This window comes from Spermophilus citellus (assembly GCF_964194105.1).
Source record: "Spermophilus citellus genome assembly, chromosome: 7".
Classification (NCBI taxonomy): Eukaryota; Metazoa; Chordata; class Mammalia; order Rodentia; family Sciuridae; genus Spermophilus; species Spermophilus citellus.
This window is the reverse complement of record NC_138188.1, coordinates 164,359,906-164,383,397: the sequence shown is the minus strand read 5'-3', so window position 1 is coordinate 164,383,397 and position 23,492 is coordinate 164,359,906. Positions and strand designations below refer to the sequence as shown.

General features: G+C 54.3%; 3 protein-coding genes across 5 annotated transcripts in view; 1 reads left to right on the top strand and 2 right to left on the bottom strand.

Moving 5' to 3' along the window:
• TSPEAR (thrombospondin type laminin G domain and EAR repeats) overlaps positions 1–23,492 on the top strand; it is a gene marked incomplete at both ends in the record, with an annotated part of 172,471 nt that overhangs the window by 20,014 nt on the left and 128,965 nt on the right. The gene's annotated exons all lie outside the window — the stretch shown is intronic.
• LOC308653101 (uncharacterized protein) lies at positions 5,346–5,666 on the bottom strand (the record flags this gene model as incomplete). Its single annotated transcript, XM_081301517.1, has 1 exon — positions 5,346–5,666. The coding sequence occupies one exon, from the start codon at positions 5,664–5,666 to the stop codon at positions 5,346–5,348; it is 321 nt and encodes a 106-aa protein (XP_081157643.1).
• Positions 14,308–15,171, bottom strand: LOC308653094 (uncharacterized protein; the record flags this gene model as incomplete). Of its 3 annotated transcripts, none has more annotated exons than XM_081301503.1 (2): positions 14,308–14,691; positions 14,821–15,171. In XM_081301503.1, 2 exons carry the CDS (start codon positions 15,169–15,171, stop codon positions 14,308–14,310), a joined length of 735 nt encoding a protein of 244 aa, XP_081157629.1. The 3 variants fall into 3 exon arrangements, with proteins under 3 accessions (XP_081157629.1, XP_081157631.1, XP_081157630.1); XM_081301505.1 differs by having other exon boundaries at positions 14,308–14,592; XM_081301504.1 differs by having other exon boundaries at positions 14,308–14,661; positions 14,830–15,171.

Below are 23,492 nucleotides of genomic sequence, written 5' to 3'. Positions count from 1 at the left end.
GCAAAGCCAGGACCACCCCAAAAGCTGCCTTTGGGTCCTTCCCAGGATCTCACTGGGACTGTGACCTGTCACCCCCACAGTCCAGGTCAGGAACCTACGAATGAAACATGACATACTGGGGAGTTTGCAGCCCGCTGCGATACAACCGCCAACAAGAATTTGGATGTGGTGCTCACGCGAGACCCTCTGGGAAATTCCCCTAAAATTCCCAGTAAAAGCTGGGACATGGGACAAGGGCTGTCGCGCTCTTCTGAGACCAGCCACGCCCTCCCTGAGGGTGCTGGCTTCCTCTCTCCTCTTCTTTCCCCACGTCTCACGTCTTGCCTGAAATCTTCTCTTGTGAGAACACAACGGCCCAGGGACACGGGCACCCCAGGAACAGTGCTGGGGTCTGATACCCACAGATCATAAGACAGAGGTCAGCAGGGGAAGACCCTCCAAGGTCTAAGACAGAGCAACCAGCAGACGCGGATCGCAAACAGCCAGGAAGGCGGCCACCCACAGGCACCGGACACTGCGACTGGAGCACTAAGGGGTGTCCAGCAGCGAGGGGATTAGAGAGTCAGATGGACACAGCACACGGAGAATCCCTTCAACGGTCCCCCACACTCGATGCAGCCAAGTGCGGCTTCGCTGGTTTGAAGACAGGTAAATACAGACTAAAACACAGAAAGACCGAGGAGGGAGGAAACAAGGACAAGATGCCAAGGACCTCGGGGCCACAGTGCGCGCCCTGGGTACCATGGCCCCAGAAAGAGGACAGACCTGGGCAGAAGCAGCATGTGAGGAGCTGACAGCTGGGAACATTCTAGAAACAATGGAACACACAACCCCACGTCCCAAAGCCCAGAGAGCGCGGGTGGCGCCCTCCCAGAGGGGAGCAGACGCTCTCCAGCCCCAACTGCCAAACCCAAAGAGGACACAGAGGCAGGCGTCACGCAGCTTCTGAGAACTGCCGCCCTGTGGAGCTGAGGGGGGGAGACGCAGGGCCCGCAGCCTGGCCAGGGGCGGGGGAGGGGTCGAGCAGGGCCGGACCAGGGAGCCGGGAGGAGTCTTCTGAGGAGGTCACTTGGGTTGACAGAAGAGCTGGAGGGGGGGGAGGGGCAATCAGCAGGCACCGCGCACCCATGCCCTACGCCGCCTTCCAACAGAGACTAACGCAGACGCAGGGACACAGGGAGCACCCGCAGTAAGAGTGAGGGGCACGTGGACAGGAGGAGAGAGGGGGAGGAAAGTCCAGGGACCGACAAGCCCAGGCCAACCCCACACCTGCTGCTCCAGGCCCTTCTCCTAGGAGACGGCTGTGGCTGCGAGTCGGAAGGAGCTTGCTGCCGTGTGCGGTCTCTGCGTCCCGTGGTAGGTTTTTGCTGAGAAGAGACAATGAACCTAACACCCTGGGCAGGAACCAAACCGTGTTTCCAAAGTGAAAGTGGAAACCGAGAGGCCGCTCACAGGAGGCGTGTGCAGGGTGTCCAAGAGCCCCTCCAGGCCAAGGGCCGGACAGCGGAGGAAAAGACGGCCCCAGAGAGCGCCTTAAAGGGAAGATGGAGCGCTCGCCTGGCACGCGCCAGGCCCTGGATACATCCTCAGCACCACAGAAAAATAAAGACATCGTGTCACCTACAACTAAAAAGCCGATATTAAAAAAGAGAAAGTGGATGTACAAGGTGACAAGATAACCCGCCACCCAGAGCAAAAACAGTGACGTGTGGCGGGATTTTATCACGTTTAGACCACAATGGTCACCCTCCGACAGCAGGAGGCAAGAGGAGGTGACCTCGTGAGGTCCCCAAGCTCAGTGCTGTTGAGGTGTGTCGTAGACTCGAGGCCAAAGGAGCAAGCGAAGGCCTCTGACCAATCAGCCCCATAGAGACGGAATGGGGTGCTGGAGAAACGGAGCCCCAAAGAGGCACGGAGGGAAAGAGAGAAAGGAGGCATGTGGGGTGTGTCACCCCTGAAGTACCCAGGCGGCCTGTCCGTGTAAACCCACCAACAAGCACCTCCAAAGCAAAAGGTCTGACACTGAAATCAAGAGACAGATTCTCATATGGGATAAAAACCAGAGTCCAACACTATGCTGTCCACCTCCCAGAAACCCAGCTCAAATGAACTCAGATAGACGGAGAGGACTCAGGTGGGAAGTACGCCCACGGAACACGGAGGAGGTATCGCAGGGCTAGAGAGGAGAATGCAAGACCATACAGGGGTGCACTCAAGAACTGCATCCTGAACACGTCAGCACCTCACAGCCAGCTCCACACGGACAGTTCCAACTGATGGACAGAGAGGAGAAACAGAAATCGCGTGGACCACTGGACTTCAGCTGCAGCAGGACAGACAGACAGCTCAGTACAGCCGGGAAGGCCTGAACTCTACCCAGGCAAACAGTCCCGTCCGTGCACAGACCCCACAGTGATGGATGGCGGGCACCTGCCCCAGAAAGCCGTGACCCGTATCTGGGCTAAACCTCCCTCCCTGACAGTGCTCCCTACGCTCCCTGGGGACCGTGGAGCCATTGACACCGACAGCAGAAGGACTCCACGCTCCTGCCGACACACATGCATCCCAGTGACCCAGGGTCCGGGCCGCTTCCTCTCAGCTGTGCCAAGGCCCGACAGAGCAACTGCAGAGCAGGAAAGTCCACTTGGAGGCTTCGGATTCGGAGGTCTCAGCCCGAGGAAGGCCAGGTCCATCCCCGGCTCCAGGTGATGTGAGCATCGTGGTGGCAGAGTGTGGCAGAGGGAAGGAGCTCACCTGGTGACCAGGAAGCAGAGACACAAATAGAGACCCCTAAGCCACACCTGCCTCCAGCCGCCACTCAGTCCCCCACCAGGGGACGATTCCTGGGCTGGGTTAAGGCCCTCCACAGTCCTCTCCTCTGTCCTTCGAACTTCTCGCATTATCTCACACCTGAGCTTCTGGGGTCCCCACATCCAAACCATGACATTCCCCGAGTCACTGTCATCTGCATTTTATGTGACACTACAAGCCACACCAGTGCAGGCAGGTGTGCAGTCCAAGTGAGAGAGACGCCTGCAGAAGTGGACTTCACTAAGACGTGGCATGCACAAGGGGAAGCCCACAGTGCCAGCTAGGCAGCTTGAGGGGACAGGGTGACAGAGTGTCGGCCAGCCCCCCACGCTGCAGGAGCCCCCGGGGTCTAGCTGGGAAGCGGGCTCGCCAGCCTCGGTCGAGTCTATCCTCTGACGTTGGGGGCAGGCCTCCCGTTCCCTTGGAGCGCAGCCCACCGCCCGCTCGGGGCTCCAGCGAGCCACTGTGCGCCTGCCGCACCACCCCGCCCCTGGGCTGGGCTCCGCGGCCTCCTCACCGGCCTCCTCGCCGGCCTCCTCGCCGGCCTCCTCGCCGGCCTTCTCCCGCAGCCACGGTGCTGTGCAGCCTGGAGGGAGCTGCAGTCGCGGGAGAGGCCCCTGCTCTGCGTGGCCAGACCTGGTGAGCATGTCCCCACAGAGGCTGCGGCCACGCTGTGCCAGGCCAGGCCTTCTCAGAAGCTTTCCGCCTCTCCCGCCCCTTCCCTGGTCCTGCCCGCTCCCCAACCTGGTGCCCGAGTGCTGCCCGTCTGCACAAGCACACCCATGACGTGAAGGTGCCCTGCAGGTGTGGGGCGCAGGACAGTAGACACCAAGCCCTGCTGCACCTCACTGTTCCCAGAGCCTAGAAGGGGACAGTGAGCACATCCAGTAGGTGCTGTCCTGAAGACGGGCAGGTTGGTGCCCTCCTCGGACAGCTGCTCTCGGCCACGCTGCATGCCTGGCAGCTGGGACAGTGACATCTGCCTCGGCAGCCTGACCTGCAGGACCCCTCCCCGGTGCCCAGTGTGAGAGCACTGGCCAGGATAGTCCTCGTCCAGCTGGCCACCACCAGACAAAGCACTGGGGGCGGTCTTCTGGTGAGAAATAGCAGTGCTACTCGTTCAGCCACATTCCCTCTGAGCAGCCGCTCTGGTCACCTGGCAACACAGCCCACTGCACCACAGCCCTGGGCTGTGGATGCCGGGGTGCAGGACAGTGGGAAGCAGGCGTGTGCCAGGGTGGTGCATGACACTCACACAGAGTGGTTCTGTGTGCGTGTGATGCAGCTGCGTGGGCCCTCAGGCTGACGGTCGCCTCTGACTCAGGTTCATCCAAGGCCCCCATTTAGACCACACGACAGGACCCAGGCCACCGGGCCACCTCACCACAGGCCTCTAGGGCATAAATGAAAAGGTGGAGCCCGGGGCGGCCAGCGTGCAGCCCAGGGAAGGTCAGGTCCCAGGCTGACCCTGGAGCAGCAGAACTTGGAACCAGCTCCTGAGGAAGCTACCCGTCTCCTGGGAAATGTAACCTAATGGTCACCTCAGAACCACGGGGCCAGAGGGAGGAAGCTCACCCACAAAGCAGAGGATTCTCTCCAACACCCTGCGAAGAGCTTACTCCAGAGACCCACGTCCTCAAAGGCCACTCGACTCAAAAGCACACACTCCAGGCCAACAGAGACGCGTGAGTCCACTGCAGTTTTTTTTTTCTTAATTTATTTTTAGTTTTAGGTGGACACGATATCTTTATTTTATTTTTACGTGGTGCTGAGGATCGAACCCAGCGCCCCACGCACGCCAGGCGAGTGCACCACCACTTGAGCCACCTCCCCAGCCCCCAACTGTAGTTTTGGGGAACAAATAACGAGTAAGAACTGCCGTCCCCAGCGGCCCCGAGACGTGGCTGGTGAGCTGTTGGCGCCTCTGGTTTCTGTGCTGGGACCTGGCCCACTCCTGCTTATGCTGTGACAGTTGTTCGTCAATCAACCAAAACCGGATGTCTGTGGACAGCGATGGGAGGACATACGGAGCTGGTCCAGCCCTGAGAGCCTGAGGCGCAGACAGACCAGGGCCGACCTGGGGAACCAGGACGTCCCTGAGGGGAGGTGCCAGGCCTCAGGCCTCCAGGCAGCGCCCAGCGGCGGGAAGGAACTCTGCTGGGAAGCAGGCCACAGGCCAGAGGCTCGTCCCCAACCCGCGCCACCTGGACACTGGGCCTCAGGCCGTTTCCCCACCAGGGCTCCCTATCAACCATGTGAAGAGAGGTCACCAGGATAGATGGCCAGGCCAGCTCAGAGGAAGGACAGAGCTGCAGCCACGAACAGGAGGCTGGTTTATTAGCTCACGTGGGCTTAGAGAAGGCCCCTGGGGCCAGGACTGCCCGGGGACACCCAGGGCAGGAGCATCAGCACCGTCCTCCCGCACTCTCCCCCAGTGCAGAGGGGCCACTGGCCGTGCTTTCCACCGTCCCCAGTGCTGGCAGGGTGCAGGGGTGGCCGCCTGCCCTGGGAGCAGCTGGTCTGTGGCCGTGTGGTCAGCAGCAGGCGGGGGTGCTACAGGAGACGGGTCTGCAGAGGAGGGGGGAGCAGGGGGGCTGGCAGCACCCCGAGGACTGGCAGCAGGGGGCCACACACACGGAAGGACGGCAGCTCACGGGAAGGCACACGGAGGACTGGCAGGAGGGGGCCACACACACGATGGGCCTGCAGCTCACGGGCGCACAGCAGGCCACCTGGCACCTCACGGGCACACACACAGTGGGCCTGCAGCTCACGGGCACGCAGCAGGTCGCCTGGCAGGGGCTGGGCAGGCAGCAGGCCGGCTGGCAGCCTGAGGAGCAGCTGGTGTGGCACATGGTGGCTGAGGCTGGCTGGTGCTGGGGAGGAGGTGGTGAGGTCTGGCGCCTCCTCCCCTGGCAGCCCTTATATGCTGGCCGGGCGTCCGGGCAACACGGAAGCTCAGCCGGGTCTTCCTGGCTTGCTTCCTCTGCCTGGGCCACGCTCACATGGCTGCTGTAGCTGTGGCTGCTCTGCTTGGCCTCGTGACTAAGGGCCCCTTCCTGGAGCTCTGGGGCTCAAGGAGGTTGTTCTAAAGAGCAGGTGGAGGTGGCCTTGGGGCCAAGCTGCAGGAAGGTGGGGCTCCCCGGGTGCCGAGTGTGGGGCAGGTGGAGGGTTCAGCCTGTGTAGACCTAGGACCAGGCATGATAGCCCCACGCTGGGGACTGGGTAGGAGCTGGGAGACGCCTGGTGGGACAGCGTCAGCAAGGCCGAGGTCCCTCGGCAGGTCATCAACCCTGAGAAGAGGGAGGAAGAGGTAGGAGAAGTAGAAAGCGCCTGGCGATGACTCACTGTCCCACACAGGCAGAGGGCAGGGGGGACCGACCAGCCATAAACAAGTGTGGAGATGACACAAGATTCCCACAGGGCACAAAGCCAATTACGGCTCCAGAGTCTCATGAGCCTGTGAGTTATCCAGCAGGCAGAGAAAGCCCCAGCAAAGCGCGCCCTGGAGCGCGGATTCAGAGAAGGTGAAGGCCGGGGGCAGCAGGACACGAAGACCACTGGCCCCTTCAGAGAGGAGGTCACAGGCCGGCATCATCAATGCAGGGGATGGGGAGGGCCGTGGGAGTCTGAAACCCAGCACCCAGGACCCAGGAGCACGGCTCCAAACAACAGAAGCAGGTGACCCTCTACACAGAGCTGCAGGGGGACAGGCAGGGGGATGCGCTCCAGACTGACGAGAGGTGGACGCAGGAGCCGGAGGGAGGAGGGTGCCAAGGCGGTGGCTCTGGTGGCTCAGGTGGCACAGACACGGTTCCCATCCTCTACAGGTGGCCCACTGGGGGACCTTCTCACGCTCAGTACGAGTCGGTCTCCGTGGCCACACTGGTTTCCACAGAAGAGCCTGTGGAAGGGCAGGACCCGTGGCCACTGTGGCTTCTCCTCCGGCCTCCAGGGTCATTCCCTCTCCGTGGACACAGACTGGCTCTGGTGCACTGGCTTTGAGTCCTGGCCACAGCTTTGGCCTCCCAGAGACAGGGTGGTCTCCAGCCCCGCGGGTTTTCATTACTGTGGGGTCTGGCTGGTCAAAGTCCCCCATGTCCACTACCAGCTGCCCACAAGGACAGAAGGCTCCCTGGTGCAGCCCAGCAGGAGAACGGCATAGGACACAGCTGTGGCCGGAGCATGTGGAGGAGGAGTCCTGGGGCCGTGAGGCAGGGAGCCCACCGCCGTGACTCCTGTGGCCACAGGCACAGTGCCCAGAGCCATGCCAGCTCTTGGCTCTGCCTGGGCCTCCATTGAAGGGCAAGGATGAGGGCACCATGGGCTGTGAGGGAGTCTGGCACGGCCCCTCCAGGCCTGCTCCTCCTGGGCTCCCCTCCGGGCTGTGGGAGGCCACTGGTCCAGCAGTGACATTTTGAGGCCCATGTGGTCACACACCCAAGACACGGTCCCCCAGGCTCAATTAGGCTGACGTTTTCACCTTTCCACCATCGTCCCTGTCTGTCCCTGCTGATTTGGGACTTTGGGACTGTCACTTTGTGAGCCCCTAAAGCCCACTTTAATCTGCACCCTGGAGAGATGGTGGATCTGGAGCAGCGTCCACCATCGGTGGCATGGATCACACGCAGTGCAGCCTGCTGGACTCCCACCTGCCTGTCTGTGCTCATGGGCGGCACCCCCATGGGTCGTGACCTTGAGACTGCTCCATGGGGTGTGGTCACGGTGGGGCTCCTTCCAGCCTGTCCTCACTCCACGAAGCCCGGCTCTGGTGGGGAGCACCACGTGGGTGAGGGGGCTTCCGATCTGAGCAGGGCCCTGGGATGAGGAGCGTGCTGTGCTGTGGGGACACCAGACAGGGCATCTGCAGTGGGGGACCTTGGGAACCCACAAGGTGGCATCCCCTGGCCTCCACATTCAGCCTCCAGCGAACTGGCCTCCAAGTTCAGAAAGCACACAGCCAGCTGCGTCTCGGGCGCCTGCAGCTGAGAAAGGGCTTCCTGGACTGAGGGAGCAGAGGGAGGTCAGCAGAGTGGGCAGAGCAGGAAGCCGTCCGGGGACAGGGCGTCGGCCTCATTCGGCCACACCAGCTGCTCCTTGGGCTGCCCCAGCCTGTCCTGCCTCCCTGTGCTGGGCCCCGTCCTTCTGCTGGCCAGCCCCTGTGTGACTCTGCTGTGCCGCCCTGTGTATGTGCCCAGCCTCTGCCTGGAGGGGGCATGTTTGTGCCTGGGAAGGAGGCTGTGGCTCACCCGGGTCTCCCAGGGAGCTGCTTGGGAACCAAGGAGTCCTCAGGAGGGTGGCAGCCAGCGCGTCCCTCTGCAGACTCCCACTGGCCAGTCCTACTGTTGTGATGCCCTGTGTGACGAGGATGTGACGTGCAGGAGGGGTCCTGAGGGCACCCTGCTCATGTGACTTCTTACCGACCAGAACAGCTCACCTGGTGTACCTGGGCAGCCTCCAGGTGGGGGATGTGTGACAGCTTCTGCCAGGTGTGCCCCAGTGGGAGACCTCCCGTCACATCCTGGCTGTCCCCCAGACAACCCAGGGCCCTTGGCTCTGGCCCCCAGGCAGCAAAGTGTGGCTCTGTCATTGCCTCCTGTTTGGAGGAAGACTTTGAAGGTGGAGACTGTCCCTGTTCTGTGACGAGGTGGTGGGGACATGCATCTCCCTCACTGGGTCTGGGGGTCCCGGCACTGAGAACTGTGGCCTCTGAACACACTGCCTTGCGTGGTGGAGTGCAAGGAAGCCTGCCCTCCTCTCCAACCCTCGCCTCCCCTTCCAAGTGGGCTGGTGTGGTCCTGAGGACATGCAAGCACGGTCAGCTGCTGGTCAGCACAGGGCTGCTGGACACGCGCCATTGTTGAGGGGCTGCACCCACCCATAGCTGTCACTGGTGTCCCATCAGGTGCCCCTGAGATGGGAGGCCACAGCAGTGGCACTCTGTCTGTCAGCTGGACTGTGTCTTCAACTCCCTGCAAGTTTCGGGTCACTGGAGTCTGTTGTGACCTGTGCAGCAGCAACAGAGGGTCTCAGGGAGGGTGACGGGAAGTGAGGAAAGACGCTGACAAAGAAAAACACGAGATGTTTTTAAGTGAAGCTGGGGACAGGAGGAACACTGCACTCTGACAGAGGAACAGGGACCCAGAACTAGCTTCACAAGTTTATTATCTGGGGTCACATTATCAGGAGGTAAAACTACAGATGATCTGCTAATGGTTCAGAGCCTGTGAGTTATCCAGAGGCGTCTTTGTGCACTAAGAAATTGTGGTGTTGGGATGTCTGTGGCAGTCCTGCTGTACCCAGAAACCCATTGAACAGGAACATCTGATAACTGTTGGCTTCAGAGCCGAGGGTCGAGGCTTTTCACACACCCTGCCTTGGGCAAGGAGGGTTTCCCAGGTGTGGCTTTGCGAATACCACAGATCAGCTGGCGACTGCAGCTCATCCACTCCCCACATCACCCCACTTTTAATTATTATTGTCACGATGTATGTCTACTTGGAGGTGTTGGAACTGGAATTGGACAAGATGGCAGTTCACTGTGAGAAAAAAGCATGGAATTGAGAGCAAGGAAATAGTCTTAAGAGATACCATACAGTATTCTTTAACATTTTCCAAGGATTAAAACCATTTAGGTCATCCCAGAGCTTTTCTGAAAAACTGGAAGGAGATAACATGGGTCTGGCTTTCCTGCTTGGCTTGGATGGGTTGGTGCAGTGGCAGAGATCTCAGCTCACATTGTTATAATTCCATTCCTAATAGATGCCTCTTCCCCCAATCCCATTGGCAGCTATTGTGTGGAACAGGTGTTACACAAACAAACGAGAGTGACATGGCATAGTAAGTGTGGCCTGACCTTAAAACTTTGCATCTGATCACCTAGGCCCACTACAATAGCCTCTAAGGCATTCAGCTTAGCTTCAAGTTTATTATTAATAGCCTCCTGATCTCAGAGGGCTCTTGAAGTATTTTGAGCCACAGCGTTGGTGATGGGGAGTGCTATTGCCCATTTCCTTTTCTTTTGATAACCAGCTATTTGTCCTTGCCCTGTCTCATCCCCCCTCTAATTAAGGGAACCTTTGCTGCTCCTAGGGGAAATGGGCGATGACCGCTCTGGCTGCTTTAGACTGAGAGGGAGCAATATGGCTAAGCAGTTTGGGTTTCCCTTTAGGAATGTTTTGGGTTAGTTGAGGGGTCTGTGGTTTGGAAAGAATAGGTTGTAAAGTGATCTGGGGGTGGGTGCTTCTATGAGAGAAATACATGAGTACAGGAACAAGATTAATACAAAATAACTGTTGCAGCATCTGGAATATGTCAGTGAATATCAGGAAGACAATGGAAACCACTATCTTTCACCAGGAGCTAAGAAGTCGGTCCCATAATAGGGCCAGTGAGGACATGGCCTCTATTTGGGAAGGTAAATCTTTTACATTGCCAGTAGGGGCAGTCCTAAGAGTCAGCTGAGTTTCCTCAGGGGTCACTCTTGGGAACTTGAGAGAAGCCTCTTTGTTCCTTTCATACCAGCTTCCAGGATGGGTCTGGACCTCGTTGACCACGTGGATTTCCTTGGAAGCAGCGGGACATCTCCTTCCCCAGTACTCCTTTTTCTGCAGCATGGGCCCTGGTCAGCTTTCTGTCCTCCAGGGTCTCCTGGATCCCCCTGTTTGGGAGGTCATGTGGCCCAGAGTCGCAAAGCCCTTGGAGAGGTCCCCTTGTTTCTGGGTCTGAGCTGACCTCAGGGGGCAAGAGCCAAGTATCGGCTACTTTCTTTCTTGGACCTTTTACTTCCTTAAATTTAATCTCCAAGTTTTGGTCTTAAACACTCAGCAAGCAGTTTTACCAGTCTTAATGTCTGTGATTTTAAGTCATTTGCCCCTTCTGTTTAATTGGGGTCAGCATTAGTACTGGAAGTTAGCCTTACGTCCTATCTGTCCTGTAGCTGATGCCTGTTATCTCTAATTAACTCAGGCTCTTCCACTGAAAGTTGTACTTTTGTAAGGCATGATCTGACAATAGTTATAAAGTTTACAAGAAAAATATAAAATGAAATTAACAAGAGTAAAAACATGAGTTTTTTTTTATAATAGGTATGAACATAATTTTTATGATCCCCAATTTTGACTTTAAATTTTAGTTTGAAGAACACCAGGTTAGTAAAATGTTCTTCTAAACCTTATATTTTAAAGACTTCTATACTTGGAAGATATGAATACATCTAGTGTACAAAGAAGCCGGTAACAGCACCACAACGATACTGATGTTTTTATATTAATTAAGTTTAGCCTTTAAAGAAAACATTGGAATCTGGAATGTAGTGTAATACTTTAAAATAACAGTTGTTATTTAACCAGAGTTGTAGAAACCCTAATTCCTTTCAGACTAGTTCCTCTAAATAATAAAACATAACAGACATAAGAAATTATCTTTATAGATAAGAGCAGATTCATGTTTTAAGAAATTCTTGTTACTTCAACCTACAGAGGATTAAACTTTGGTTTATATCAGTATGTTTATATTTGACCTTAGGAAAAGGCCTTAAGTGACTTTAACTGATGGTGCTAATTACAGGTAGCCAATAGAGTTACACATAAAGGCTTTTGAGATTTCCCTGCTACAAACCTTCTTCAAGTTACTAATTCTACAAATTTTTACCTTACTGCACAAAAGACTTTTTCTCTTTAATCCAGAAAACTTTTTTCTTTTACTTTCCATATTTAAATATATTTTCATACTTAGAACCTTCTTATATCTCTTTCCTAGCCTTTCACTCCTATTCAAATTTATATTCTGAAAAAATCCTTATGAAATGTTGAATTTAGACAAATTACTCTACTTTCATAAGATAAAATATTTTGTTTTAGTAGTACTTTAATTGAAACTCAACTGAAATTTTTTGTATTCTTTATATATAGAATTACATCTGGGGCTGGGGATGTGGCTCAAGTGGTAGCGCATTCGCCTGGCGTGTGTGCGGCCCGGGTTGGATCCTCAGCACCACATACAAGCAAAGATGTTGTGTCTGCGAAAACTAAAAAAATAAATATTAAAATTCTCTTTCTCTCTCTCTCTCTCTCTCTCTATATATATATATATATATATATATATATATCTTAAAAAAAAAACAATTCTGAGGTTTGCTTGTTAACACAGCTATAGAACTGATAACCTAACTTAAATTGAACTTTTTAATTGATTGACTACAACATTTAAAATCTGTTCGGGTGACTATGACCAAGACTATGAAGAACCAAACTTTAAAAAAATATATAGAATTACATCTGTAAAGAAACAAGTAACCTTGTTTTTAGTGAAGACAAGAAACAAAGCAATCTCAAATTTTTTCCATTTGCCAATTTATGAAAACACATTTAATGTTTAAATATATTACCTTATGGAATTTAAGAAGTCAAGAGTTTGATTTTATATTTAGCAGTTGATGTTTTAGTACTTTGTAAGTTAATCAGATTTTTTAAACAGACATTTATGAAGATGGATACCATTCATATCAAATCTAATTTAATTATTTTTTTAAACGGTAAAAACCAGGATGTTGGGCTGGGCTGTGGCTCACTGGTAGAGCACTCGCCTGGCATGTGTGAGGCCCAGGGTTAGATCCTCAGCTTCACATAAAAATAAATAAATAAAATAAAGGTATTGCGTCCAACTACAACTAAAAAAACCCAACCAAACAAACCAGGATCTCAGACAAGTGTAATCAACAGTACTAGCATCTTGTTCCTGTTGAAGAAAAATCCTAGAAGCTCTTACCTTCTAGACGTTTTATAGAAAGCAACACTCTGTTAATTGTCTGACCCCTAGAAAACCTTGTGAGTTAGTAATTTTAAAGACAACTTTACTCTCATCTGATAACCTAACTTAAATTGAACTTTTTTTTTAAAGTCTCATGAACTAAAAGGTATTTGGATCCATTTTTCATTTAAACTTTGATTTATGAGAGCTCCTTTATCTACCTGCAGTTTTGACGCCATGCACCTGACCTGTGGGTGCAGCAGACACGCAGACTCAGCGCCACCACCAGGGGTCCACATGCACAGACAGGAACGAGGCTCTGTGGCTGTTTGCAGGCGACCTCCCCAGGAGGGAGGCGACACTACAGATGGTTATGAAGCCTCTATGGATCTAACCTGTGAGACTGAAGTAGAGTCCCCCAGACTTTTGCTTTGTGACTGAAACACAGAGGCTGTACCCCTGGAAAGTCAGGTGTGGGTCTGTCGATCGTGGTGGGCGCTGAAATCCGAGGTTTGGCTGGCCCTTACCCTCGATGGCTGTCAGATTTATTCCCAGCATCACCATGACTATGTCCTTTTTAGGATTTTGTAAAAGGAGATTGTCAAATGTATTTGAGAGCTAACCCTTGAAAACTTGGCCTCTGAACAGAGTGTAAAACCTCTACAGTTAGACTAAGTAAGATTGATGAGAAAAATACATCAACTCAGGTGTGCAGGACGCAGTGTGAGTTCACAGAGCAGTGGACCCTGGAAAGCAGCTGAGCAGCTCCAATTCAGCCACTTTGTGGAGGACCTCTTAGGGTTTGCTGCCCCTCTTCCTGGGGGTGAGCTCGGCTGGGGAGCACCTTGCAGAACCCTGTCCCGGGGGCCTCTGTTCCTGGTCCCGTCCACCCCACTCCACTCTTCCCTGTTTCCCAGGACTCCTTCCATCTGTGTCACAGGAGCCAAATGGGGTCCCCTGCTGACCTGGCTAGTCTGACTGTTGACCCCTGGCTGTCCAGGCTACAGGTCCACTGAGACCACAGCCCGCCCCATCCCTCCTAGCCCCACCTGTTGCCTTCCTGAGGGTTTGTGCCTCCTCAGCCTGGAACCTCCAGTGGAGAACGGAGTCCAGGTGGCCCTGTGGCCCTCTGGAAGTTCCCGAGCAGGAATGTCTTCACACTTCTGAGGGGGCAGTCTGCAGACTCTCCCGAGGCAGGTGCCTCCCGCCCTGGCTGCTGTCCTGGTCACCTCTGGAGGTCCCCAGCCTGCCGAACTCCTGCTTCTCGCAGCACATCTGTGACCCTGTCAGTGGCTGCGGGGGCAGAGGAAGGAAGTGGGGACGGTACTGCTGCTTCCAGATCTCTGTCTCTAAAGTGCTGTGAATCTGAATTTGAGAGCTGCTCAGCTCCTAGAGGACAGTGGACCCACAGCCCAGACATGGAGCAGGCCCCGGGCTCAGGAGAGACAGAAATGCACAGAGGCCGTGTTTCCTAGAGAAAGCTTTATTGATTCAGGCTTTTGACCTTGGTCACCATGGATGCAAGAGAGCAATGCTGACAAGAGGCTCCAGGGTGCCATCTATGGGTAGAGGACTTGAGGGTCCTCTCTCCCCAGGGAGGGAGAGAGCAGCTCCTTCAGGCAGCAGCTGCATGGCCACCAAGCAGGAGAGGGGAGGTCTTGGTGGCTCCCAGTATCAGGGATTCCTGAGTGAATAATCCTGCTTAGGAGAACAAGAGTGGCCTGCAGAAGCAGGAGGTTGAGCCGGTCAGCAGCAGGACCTCTGGCCCAAGGAGACACCACAGCAGGCCGGGCGGGAGCAGGTGGGGCGGTAGAGCAGGGACACGCAGGAGGCCGGGCGGCAGCAGCTGGGCTGGCAGGAGGAGGCACAGCAGGAGGAGACGGGCACGCAGCAGGCGGGCCTGCACACGGGGCGGCAGAGCAGGGACACGCAGGAGGAGGGTCTGTAGCAGCAGACGGGCTTGCAGCAGACAGGCACGCAGCAGGACGGCTGGCAGGGGGAGGAGCTGCAGCAGTCAGACTGGCAGCTAGACTGCTGGCAGCAGGAGGAGGAGGCTCCAGAGCAGACGGGCACACAGCACACGGGCTTGCAGCACATGGGCTTGCAGCAGAGGGACACACAGCAGGACGGCTGGCAGGGGGAGGATGAGCAGCAAGAGGGCTCACAGCAGGACTGCTGGCAGGGGGAAGAGGAGCAGCAAGAGGGCTCACAGCTAGACTGCTGGCAGCAGGAGGAGGAAGCCTCAGAGCAGACGGGCACACAGCACACGGGCTTACAGCAGACTGGCTTGCAGCACACAGGCTTGCAGCAGAGGGACACACAGCAGGACGGCTGGCAGGGGGAGCAGCTGCAGCAATCAGACTGGCAGCTAGACTGCTGGCAGCAGGAGGGGGTGCAGGAGCTAGTGCAGACTGATTGGCAGCAGGGTCTGGACACACAGCTCACTGGGGTGCAGAGGAGGGACAGGCAGGGGGCTGGGGCGCAGCAGCTGGGCTGGCAGCAGCTGGGGGCGCAGCAGGGGGGCTCGCAGCAGCTCTCTGGGCAGTCGTCCACCTGCCAGGAGGACTCTGGGCAAGAGCTGGAGCAGACGGACATGGTGGAGGCGGCCATGGTGGGTGTGCTGGAGGAGGGTGGGTGGGTGTGTGGGTGAGTGTGGGTGTGTGTGGGGAGCTCTGGGCTCTGGCTTTTATACCTGCCCGGTCCCTGTGGTCCCCAGCCCACAGCCTCTCCTTCCGTGTTGCTGGGCCGGCTCCTGGCCGTCATCGGGGATGCTTGTTTACCTGGGAGGCTGTCCAGCTCATTAATGTCCTGCCAGCGTCGGGGCCCCTGGAGCGGGAGTGGGTTCCGGGAGCAGTGAGTGCTGGGGTGTTGTGTGTGGGAGGAGCCTGGCCACCCTGGGCTGCTGGGGCACCCTCCAGCCACTGGACAGCAGCCTCAGGGCCTCGTCTCCCTTGGAGGGAAGCCTGGGCACAGAGGTGTCACCTGAGGCTCACACCCCTCCCCAGGGCCCGTCACCACTGCGGGACGCTTGGCACCTGTACTGAGCACCCAGTCCAGGGCGCCTGGTGCCCTGCCCGGGGCCTCATGGCTGTGTGGAGCTGGACAGCCTGAGCCTGCCCTGGGCCCTGTGCAGGTCCTCATCACCTCCACCTCTCCCTGCCTCCTCCCTGTGGCCCTGTCCACCCCGTCCCTGTGCCTGGGGGCAGCAGGCCTCCATCCTCAGGCCAGGATGGTGGGCTGTGCCCTCCCCGCTGGGGCACCAGGCAGCCTCCTGGGCCGCGGGTCCAGGTTCTGAACCTGCAGAGCCAGGAATGCCCGTTGGCCTTAGCCCTCCTTGGGTCGCCTCTCCATTTGCCCTGCCGCCCGCTGTCCTGGGCACCTGCTTTTCCTACCAACCCCCTGTGGCCCAGTTTCACACTTTTCCTCAGACCATATAAAATGCTCCGAGTTCTGCTTCTTCATGGGGGGAGTGGGCTCTAATCAGACTGACCATCTGTCTGAGAAAAATGAGGAACCTGGTTAACAAATGCAATCTCCACTGGAGGGCCAGAGGACGCACCAGGAGCTGAGCCCGAGGGAACAAGTTCCCATCACCCATCATAGGGGACACAGCAGGGACCACTACTTTCTTGGATTTTCTTCCTGAGGCATTTGCAGTTCACAGGTCACAGTCGAGAGGTTGGGAAAGTGGAGAGAGATTTCAGTGGTCTTGGGGACTGACCACCAACATAAGTGAAGCCAAGTCAGCTCACAAGCTGAGAGGGGAAGGGACTCTGGCCAGGCACTCAGGCATTTGTGGCAAACACTGGGTCTAAGCGAGGCTGCTCCCTAGCAGAAGCAGAAGTAAGACCGGCCCCACCTGAACCAGCTCAGACTGAACTCAGGTGTTCTGCCGGAGCCAACAGGTGTCAGAGCGAAGGTCAGCCCACTGCGAGACAGGGGCTTCATGAAGAAGAAAATGACCTTAACTCACAACGTCTTACTTTTATTCAAAAAGTATCAGGCCTACCAATCAACAAGGTCAATTGACCAAAGAACCAAGAAGAAAAGTGAAAACCAAACAGACCAAGAGGAAAAACAAAGACCAAACAGACCAAGAGGAAAAACAAAGACCAAACAGACCAAGAGGAGAAACAAAGACCCAACAGACCAAGAGGAGAAACAAAGACCCAAGAGACCAAGAGGAGAAACAAAGACCAAACAGACCAAACAGACCAAGAGGAGAAACGAAGACCAAACAGACCAAGAGGAGAAACAAAGACCACACAGACCAAGAGGAGAAACAAAGACCAAACAGACCAAGAGGAGAAACAAAGACCAAACAGACCAAGAGGACAAACAAAGACCACACAGACCAAGAGGAGAAACAAAGACCACACAGACCAAGAGGAGAAACAAAGACCAAACAACCAAGAGGAGAAACAAAGACCACACAGACCAAGAGGAGAAACAAAGACCACACAGACCAAGAGGAGAAACAAAGACCAAACAGACCAAGAGGAGAAACAAAGACCACACAGACCAAGAGGAGAAACAAAGACCACACAGACCAAGAGGAGAAACAAAGACCAAACAGACCAAGAGGAGAAACAAAGACCAAACAGACCAAGAGGAGAAACAAAGACCAAACAGACCAAGAGGAGAAACAAAGACCAAACAACCAAGAGGAGAAACAAAAACCAAACAGACCAAGAGGAAAAACAAAGACCAAACAACCAAGAGGAGAAACAAAAACCAAACAGACCAAGAGGAGAAACGAAGACCAAACAGACCAAGAGGAAAAACAAAGAGCAAACAGACCAAGAGGGAAAACAAAGACCAAACAGACCAAGAGGAAAAACAAAGACCAAACAACCAAGAGGAGAAACAAAAACCAAACAGACCAAGAGGAAAAACAAAGACCAAACAGACCAAGAGGAAAAACAAAGACCAAACAACCAAGAGGAGAAACAAAAACCAAACAGACCAAGAGGAAAAACAAAGAGCAAACAGACCAAGAGGGAAAACAAAGACCAAACAGACCAAGAGGAGAAACAAAGACCAAACAGACCAAGAGGAGAAACAAAGACCAAACAGACCAAGAGGAGAAACAAAGACCCAAGAGACCAAGAGGAAAAAAAAAGACCAAACAGACCAAGAGGAAAAACAAAAACCAAACAGACCAAGAGGAGAAACAAAAACCAAACAGACCAAGAGGAGAAACAAAAACCAAACAGACCAAGAGGAAAAACAAAGACCGAAGAGACCAAGAGGAGAAACAAAGACCAAACAGACCAAGAGGAGAAACAAAGACCAAACAGATGGAGAAACAAAAACCAAACAGACCAAGAGGAGAAACGAAGACCACACAGGTCCACAGGTGCTCCAGAGATCTGAAGGTCAATCACGGGCTTAAAGTAACTCTGAGGATTTTTTTTAAGACAATGGGGGAAAGATGGAGAATTTCAGTGGCAGAATTCTATAAAGGAATCCAACATGAGTTTATGGATGAAGAACATAGTAACTGCATTGAGAAATTGGTAGTTTAATACCATATTAGACAAAGACAAAGAGAAGTTTAGAGAATGAGGGAGGTGAAGAAATAAAAATGGAGCCACAGAAAAAAGATAAAAATAGTGAAACAAACATACAGGACTCAGTAGAAAAAATAGGTTTATCCTACAAGGAGAGAAGAGTGAGTCGAGGTAGTGAAGTATTGTCAGAACTTTAATTAATGAAAGCTATTAACCATAGATTAAAAACACACTGAGAATCCTAAGCAAGGCAGGGTACATAGAACTGCCACTGGCCCTGCTGGTGCTGAAATGTAAAGACAGAAAAATTTCAGAGGTCAGGGAGTAGGAGAGACAAAGTAACTTTCAAGAAGTAACAACGAGACTGACAGATGACTTCTCGTGGGCATGCTGGAGTCCAGAAGACACTGGAACTGTGCCTCTGTCACCTGAAGTCGGCCACAAGCTCGAGGTCTACACCTGCTGACAAGGTCCTCACAGATGAGGACAGCCCCAGGTGGTGGACACCCAGAGCGTGTGCTGACAGCAGCATCAAAGCTGGAGAAAATACGTAAAGAAGTTTTCAGGTAGAAAGAAAATGATGAAAAGCAAGGAAATTGGTAGAGCAGAGGGGCCACAGAGGACAGGCACGTGCGGGTGAGTACAAATGAACGTGACGCTGTGAATGTCTTACGAGTCTATCAACATTTACAGAAATGAAGTACTCGGGAACAGGTCACAGATTCAGAGGAGAGCTCCATGGGTTACAGGTTCTCGGTGCACCTGGAGCTGGTTCATAAGATCAGATCCTAGAGTTCCAACGTCACAGATTCCTGGTTAACGACACAGACGACGGAAGAAAATATGATCAAGCGGCAAGTGGGTGAACATGGTGGGTGAACGGCAGCTGCCCCAAATTCAGGTCCACCCAGGACCTCACAGTGTGACCTTATTTGGAAGAAGGGTCCTTGCAGATGCAGTGGGTAAAGAGGAAGTCACATTGGGTCAGAGCCATAACTACAATGGTTAGTGTCTCTACAGGAGGACGTCGAAGGAAGCCCCGACGCATGGTAGGAGGCATGACGTGGGCAGAGACTAAGGGAGCAGCCACAGGCCAAGGGCCAGGGTTTGTCGGGAGCCACGAGACGCTCCAAGAGGCAAGGAAGGGCTCTCCCCCAGAGCTCAGAGAAGCCTGTCCCTGCTGTCACTGTGCCTTCAGGGCTTAGTCTCTGGAACTACAGGAGCGTGAATCTCTGCCGTCTCAATCGCTGTCCTGTGGCGTGTTGTTGGGGCCGCCCAAGGGACTATTAAAATGGAGGCAAATGAGGAAAGGCATTTCAGTGCATCAACCAAAACACTCAAACAAGGGATGAGGGGGTCAACTATTTGTCCTGAACAAAAAACAACGTCAGATACAGGCACTGGCTCCAATGTGCCCCCAAAGCCCACCCCCTCAAAAGCTCTTCATACAGACGCACGGTCACTAGGTGACCCAGGTGTGCAGAGCTGGCTGCTGAGGTCAGACGCAACAGTCACTAGGTGACCAGGTGTGCAGAGCTGGCCGCTGAGGTCAGACGCACAGTCACTAGGTGACCCAGGTGTGCAGAGCTGGCCGCTGAGGTCAGACGCACAGTCACTAGGTGACCCAGGTGTGCAGAGCTGGCTGCTGAGGTCAGACACACAGTCACTAGGTGACCTAGGTGTGCAGATCTGGCCGCTGAGGTCAGATGCAGCAGTCATTAGGTGACCAGGTGTGCAGATCTGGCCACTGGGGTCAGATGCAGCAGTCACTAGGTGACCTAGGTGTGCAGAGCTGGCCGCTGAGGTCATAACACAGTCACTAGGTGACCTAGGTGTGTAGAGCTGGCCGCTGGGGTCAGATGCACAGTCACTAGGTGACCCAGGTGTGCAGAGCTGGCCGCTGGGGCCCGTTCTGCACCTCAGTGTTTGCTCCTGTGTCCAGCCATTCACCTCTTTGGATGCCATCTGTGCTCTTCTTTCATGGGGTCTTTTCACGTCACTTGTCATCTGGCCTCTGTCTCAGCTGTGACCAAAATAGCTGAACAACTTAGAGGAGGAAAAGTTTGCTGGGGCTCATGGATTCAGAGGTCTCCACTGCTCTGGACCCAAGGTGAGGGAGTGGACCAAGGGTGAAGGGGACAGCAGATGAGGCTGCGCCCCTCCTGGCACCACGGGAGCAGGTGAGGTGGCTGCAGAGGACACACACTCCCAGGGCAGTGGCCCACTCCTGCCGCCATGTCCACCTGTCTATGGTTACCACCCGGTCAGTCCATTCAAAGGAGGGTGGACTGACCAGGCCACAGCTCCCGTGATCCAGTCACTCCACCTCTGAACGTTTCTGCATTATCAAGGAGCTTTGGGGGACCCCCACATCCAAACCATAAGAGTAACATTTTAAACTCTGTGTGCCTCCGTGAATCTGGCATTTTGGAAAAGGTGGTGGTAAAGGGATCAAATGAGGATCAGAGGGGTAAGAGGCCGGGTCAGGGGGAGCCGTGGGGTGATGGTAGTCTGCAGATGGACGGTGCTGCTGGCACTCCAGGCCCAGGTGTCCACAGTGAGCACAAAAGAAAAGTCAGAGTGTCCCAATCTACTAAAGAGTGGACTCTCGGATTAGAGACGTCCTACAAAGGACACCACAGACAAGGCTTCCCCCTGTGGATTCTCCAGACAATGGGGAGGGAGACTGTCGGCTCTCCAACACCCCTCAGCTCCCTCATGAGGCTGCTGGAGTCGCAGCCCTGGGAACTGGGCCTGAAGTCTTGGTGTCCACTGAGAGCAGCTGAGAGGCCACAAGGGCGTGACCCGGGGACGTGGAGGCCTGTGGGGAGCGTGGCCAGGGAGGAGGTTGGAAGGGAGCAGGTGGTATGCACAAGCTGGTGCAGACTGACCAGCAGGAGGACCCCAGCATGTCACAAAATGCCGCCCCACCCAGAGGTACAGCCACCATAAACATGTCACACCTGGCATGGGACCCAAAAATAATGAAGAAACAGGCAGATTGAAGAAGCAGGCGGTTCCAGTCCTACAATAAGAGTGGAGACTTCAATAAGGCACTGAACCTCACTGAAAAACTGACTCCCAGAGCTGGATGCACGTCCAGAGGGAGGGGGAGGCTGGGCGGCCCCTAAGACAAGCAGCGACAGACCAGGGACACTCTCAGCCACAGAACACGCCTTCTCCCCCGCGGGTGGACACCATCCTCCAGAGCCACCCACCTGCCAGCCACAAAGCTGCTCTCAATGACATAAAGAGACTGAAGTCACACAGACTGTCCTCTGTGACCACAGTGACATGGAAGTGGGAAGAAAGCGGAATCCACCAAAACGGTGAGTCAGGCCACAGCACGTGACGGAGTCACAGGGACCTCGGAGGGAAAGGGAGGCCTTGGGATGAGCGGAGGGAGCACAAGCCCAGACCTAGGAGTCGTGGAGCTGTGTGAAGGGGAGGCTCTGAGGGCGACCTGAGAAATGAACTGCACAATCCTGATCAGAGTCAGTACGCCCCACGCCTGTGCCACACACCAGGCAAGCCCCCGTCAGGGGACTCCAAGTACAAAGGAGAATGAAAACATCTGTGGGGCTGGGGCTGGGCTCAGCGGCAGAGCGACTGGGATCACTCCTCAGCACCACATTAAAAAAAAGGGGGCATTGGTCCATCTTCTACAACTACAAAATCTTTTTTAAAAAATAATAAAAAATAAAAATATTTGTAAATGGTAAAAAATGAATAAAAATATAAATAACAAATCAGTGATTTCACACAGTAAGAAACTGTAAAAACAGAAGACTAACTCCAAAGGTAGCAGAATAACCCTTTAAAGATCACCCACTGAAGACTAGTATTACAGAAGTGATTAGGGCCAGATAAATAGAGAATAGAAAAAACCAATTAGAGAATCAGTGAAAGCAAAGTTGGTTCTTTGAAAAGAGCAATAGGATTGACAAACTTGTAGCTGAACTGAAAAGAACCCAAGGTTCAGTCATAAAGGAAAATGAGACCTCACCACCCCCTTATGTGAGTGAGAGACCAGAGGAGAACATCCGGTTGCTCCCCCAGCTCAAGGAGGCGCGATGACAACTTCCTATGAGTACACAAAGGACACAGGGACACCCTGTTGTACTTCTTCTTCCTTGATCACCCTCAAGTCACCGCCTGGTTTCCTTTCCTCTCTGCCTGAGCCGCATTTCCTCTGAGGCAGGCTCCAGCCACTCTGTCCCTGCCCTGATTGGAATGTGCTGCGCCTGCCCCTGGTTTTTAGGGGAAGGTGGCAGAGGTGACGTCCCCTTGGTATCCTAGTGGTCCCCTGCCCAGCCTGCCAATGGGCCGGCGCCTGCCTGTGGCCTCCATGTCCTGGGACAAGCAGCAGGTCACCTTCTCTTGGTGCCTTAGAGAGTCTGTTTCTGACGCTGCAGTTTGATTATAATGCGTCTCCACGAGGGCCTCTGAGTTTATTCTGTATGGGGTTCACTGAGCTCCTTAAAAGTGGAGATTCAGGTGTTTCATTAAAATGGGACGTTTTGGTCGTTATTTCTCCCAAAGTGTTTCCCTTTCCCACCCTCCTCTCCTTCTGGGACTCTGGTTATGTGTGTGTATGCGTGACGGCCAACAAGTCTCTTAAGATTTATTCACTTATAAGTTCTGTCCTTTAGGTGAGAATATCTTAATAAACCTGACTTCATGGTCACTAATTCCTCCTATGTTCAGACCCTAGAGTAAATGTCTCATTTCATTTGTTGTTCTCCTCAATTTCAGAAATTCTATTTTATTTATTTTTAAAATCAAGCCCCTCCCTCCCCTCCCTCCCTCCCTCTCCCTCCTTTCCTCCTCTCCCTCCTTTCCTCTCTCTCCCTCCCTTCCTCTCTCCCTCTCCCTCCCTCCCTCCCTCCCTCCCTCTCTCCCCTCTCTCCTCCCTCCCTTCCTCTCCCTCTCTCTCCTCTCCCTCTCATCCTCTCTCTCTCTCTCCCTCTCCCTCTCCCTCTCCCTCCCTCCCTCCCTCCCTCTCCCTCTCTCCCTCCCTCTCCCTCTCTCCCTCTCCATCTTCCTCCCTTCCTCTCTCCCTCTCTCCTCTCCCTCTTCCTCCCTCTCTCTCTCCCTCTCTCTCTCTCCCTCTCCTCCTCCCTCTCTCCCTCTCTTCTTCCCTCTCCTCTCTCCCTCCCTCCCTCTCTCTCTCTCCCTCTCCCTCTCCCTCCCTCCGTCTCTCCCTCCCTTTCTCTCTCTCCCTCTCCCTCTTCCTCCCTCCCTCTCTCCCTCTCTCTCTCCCTCTCCCTCTCCCTCCCTCCCTCTCTCCCTCTCTCTCTCCCTCTCCCTCTCCCTCCCTCCCGTCTCTCCCTCCCTTCCTCTCTCCCTCTCTCCCTCTCTCCCTCTCCCTCCCTCTCCCTCTCCCTCTTTCCCTCTCCCCTCTCCTCTCTCTCCCTC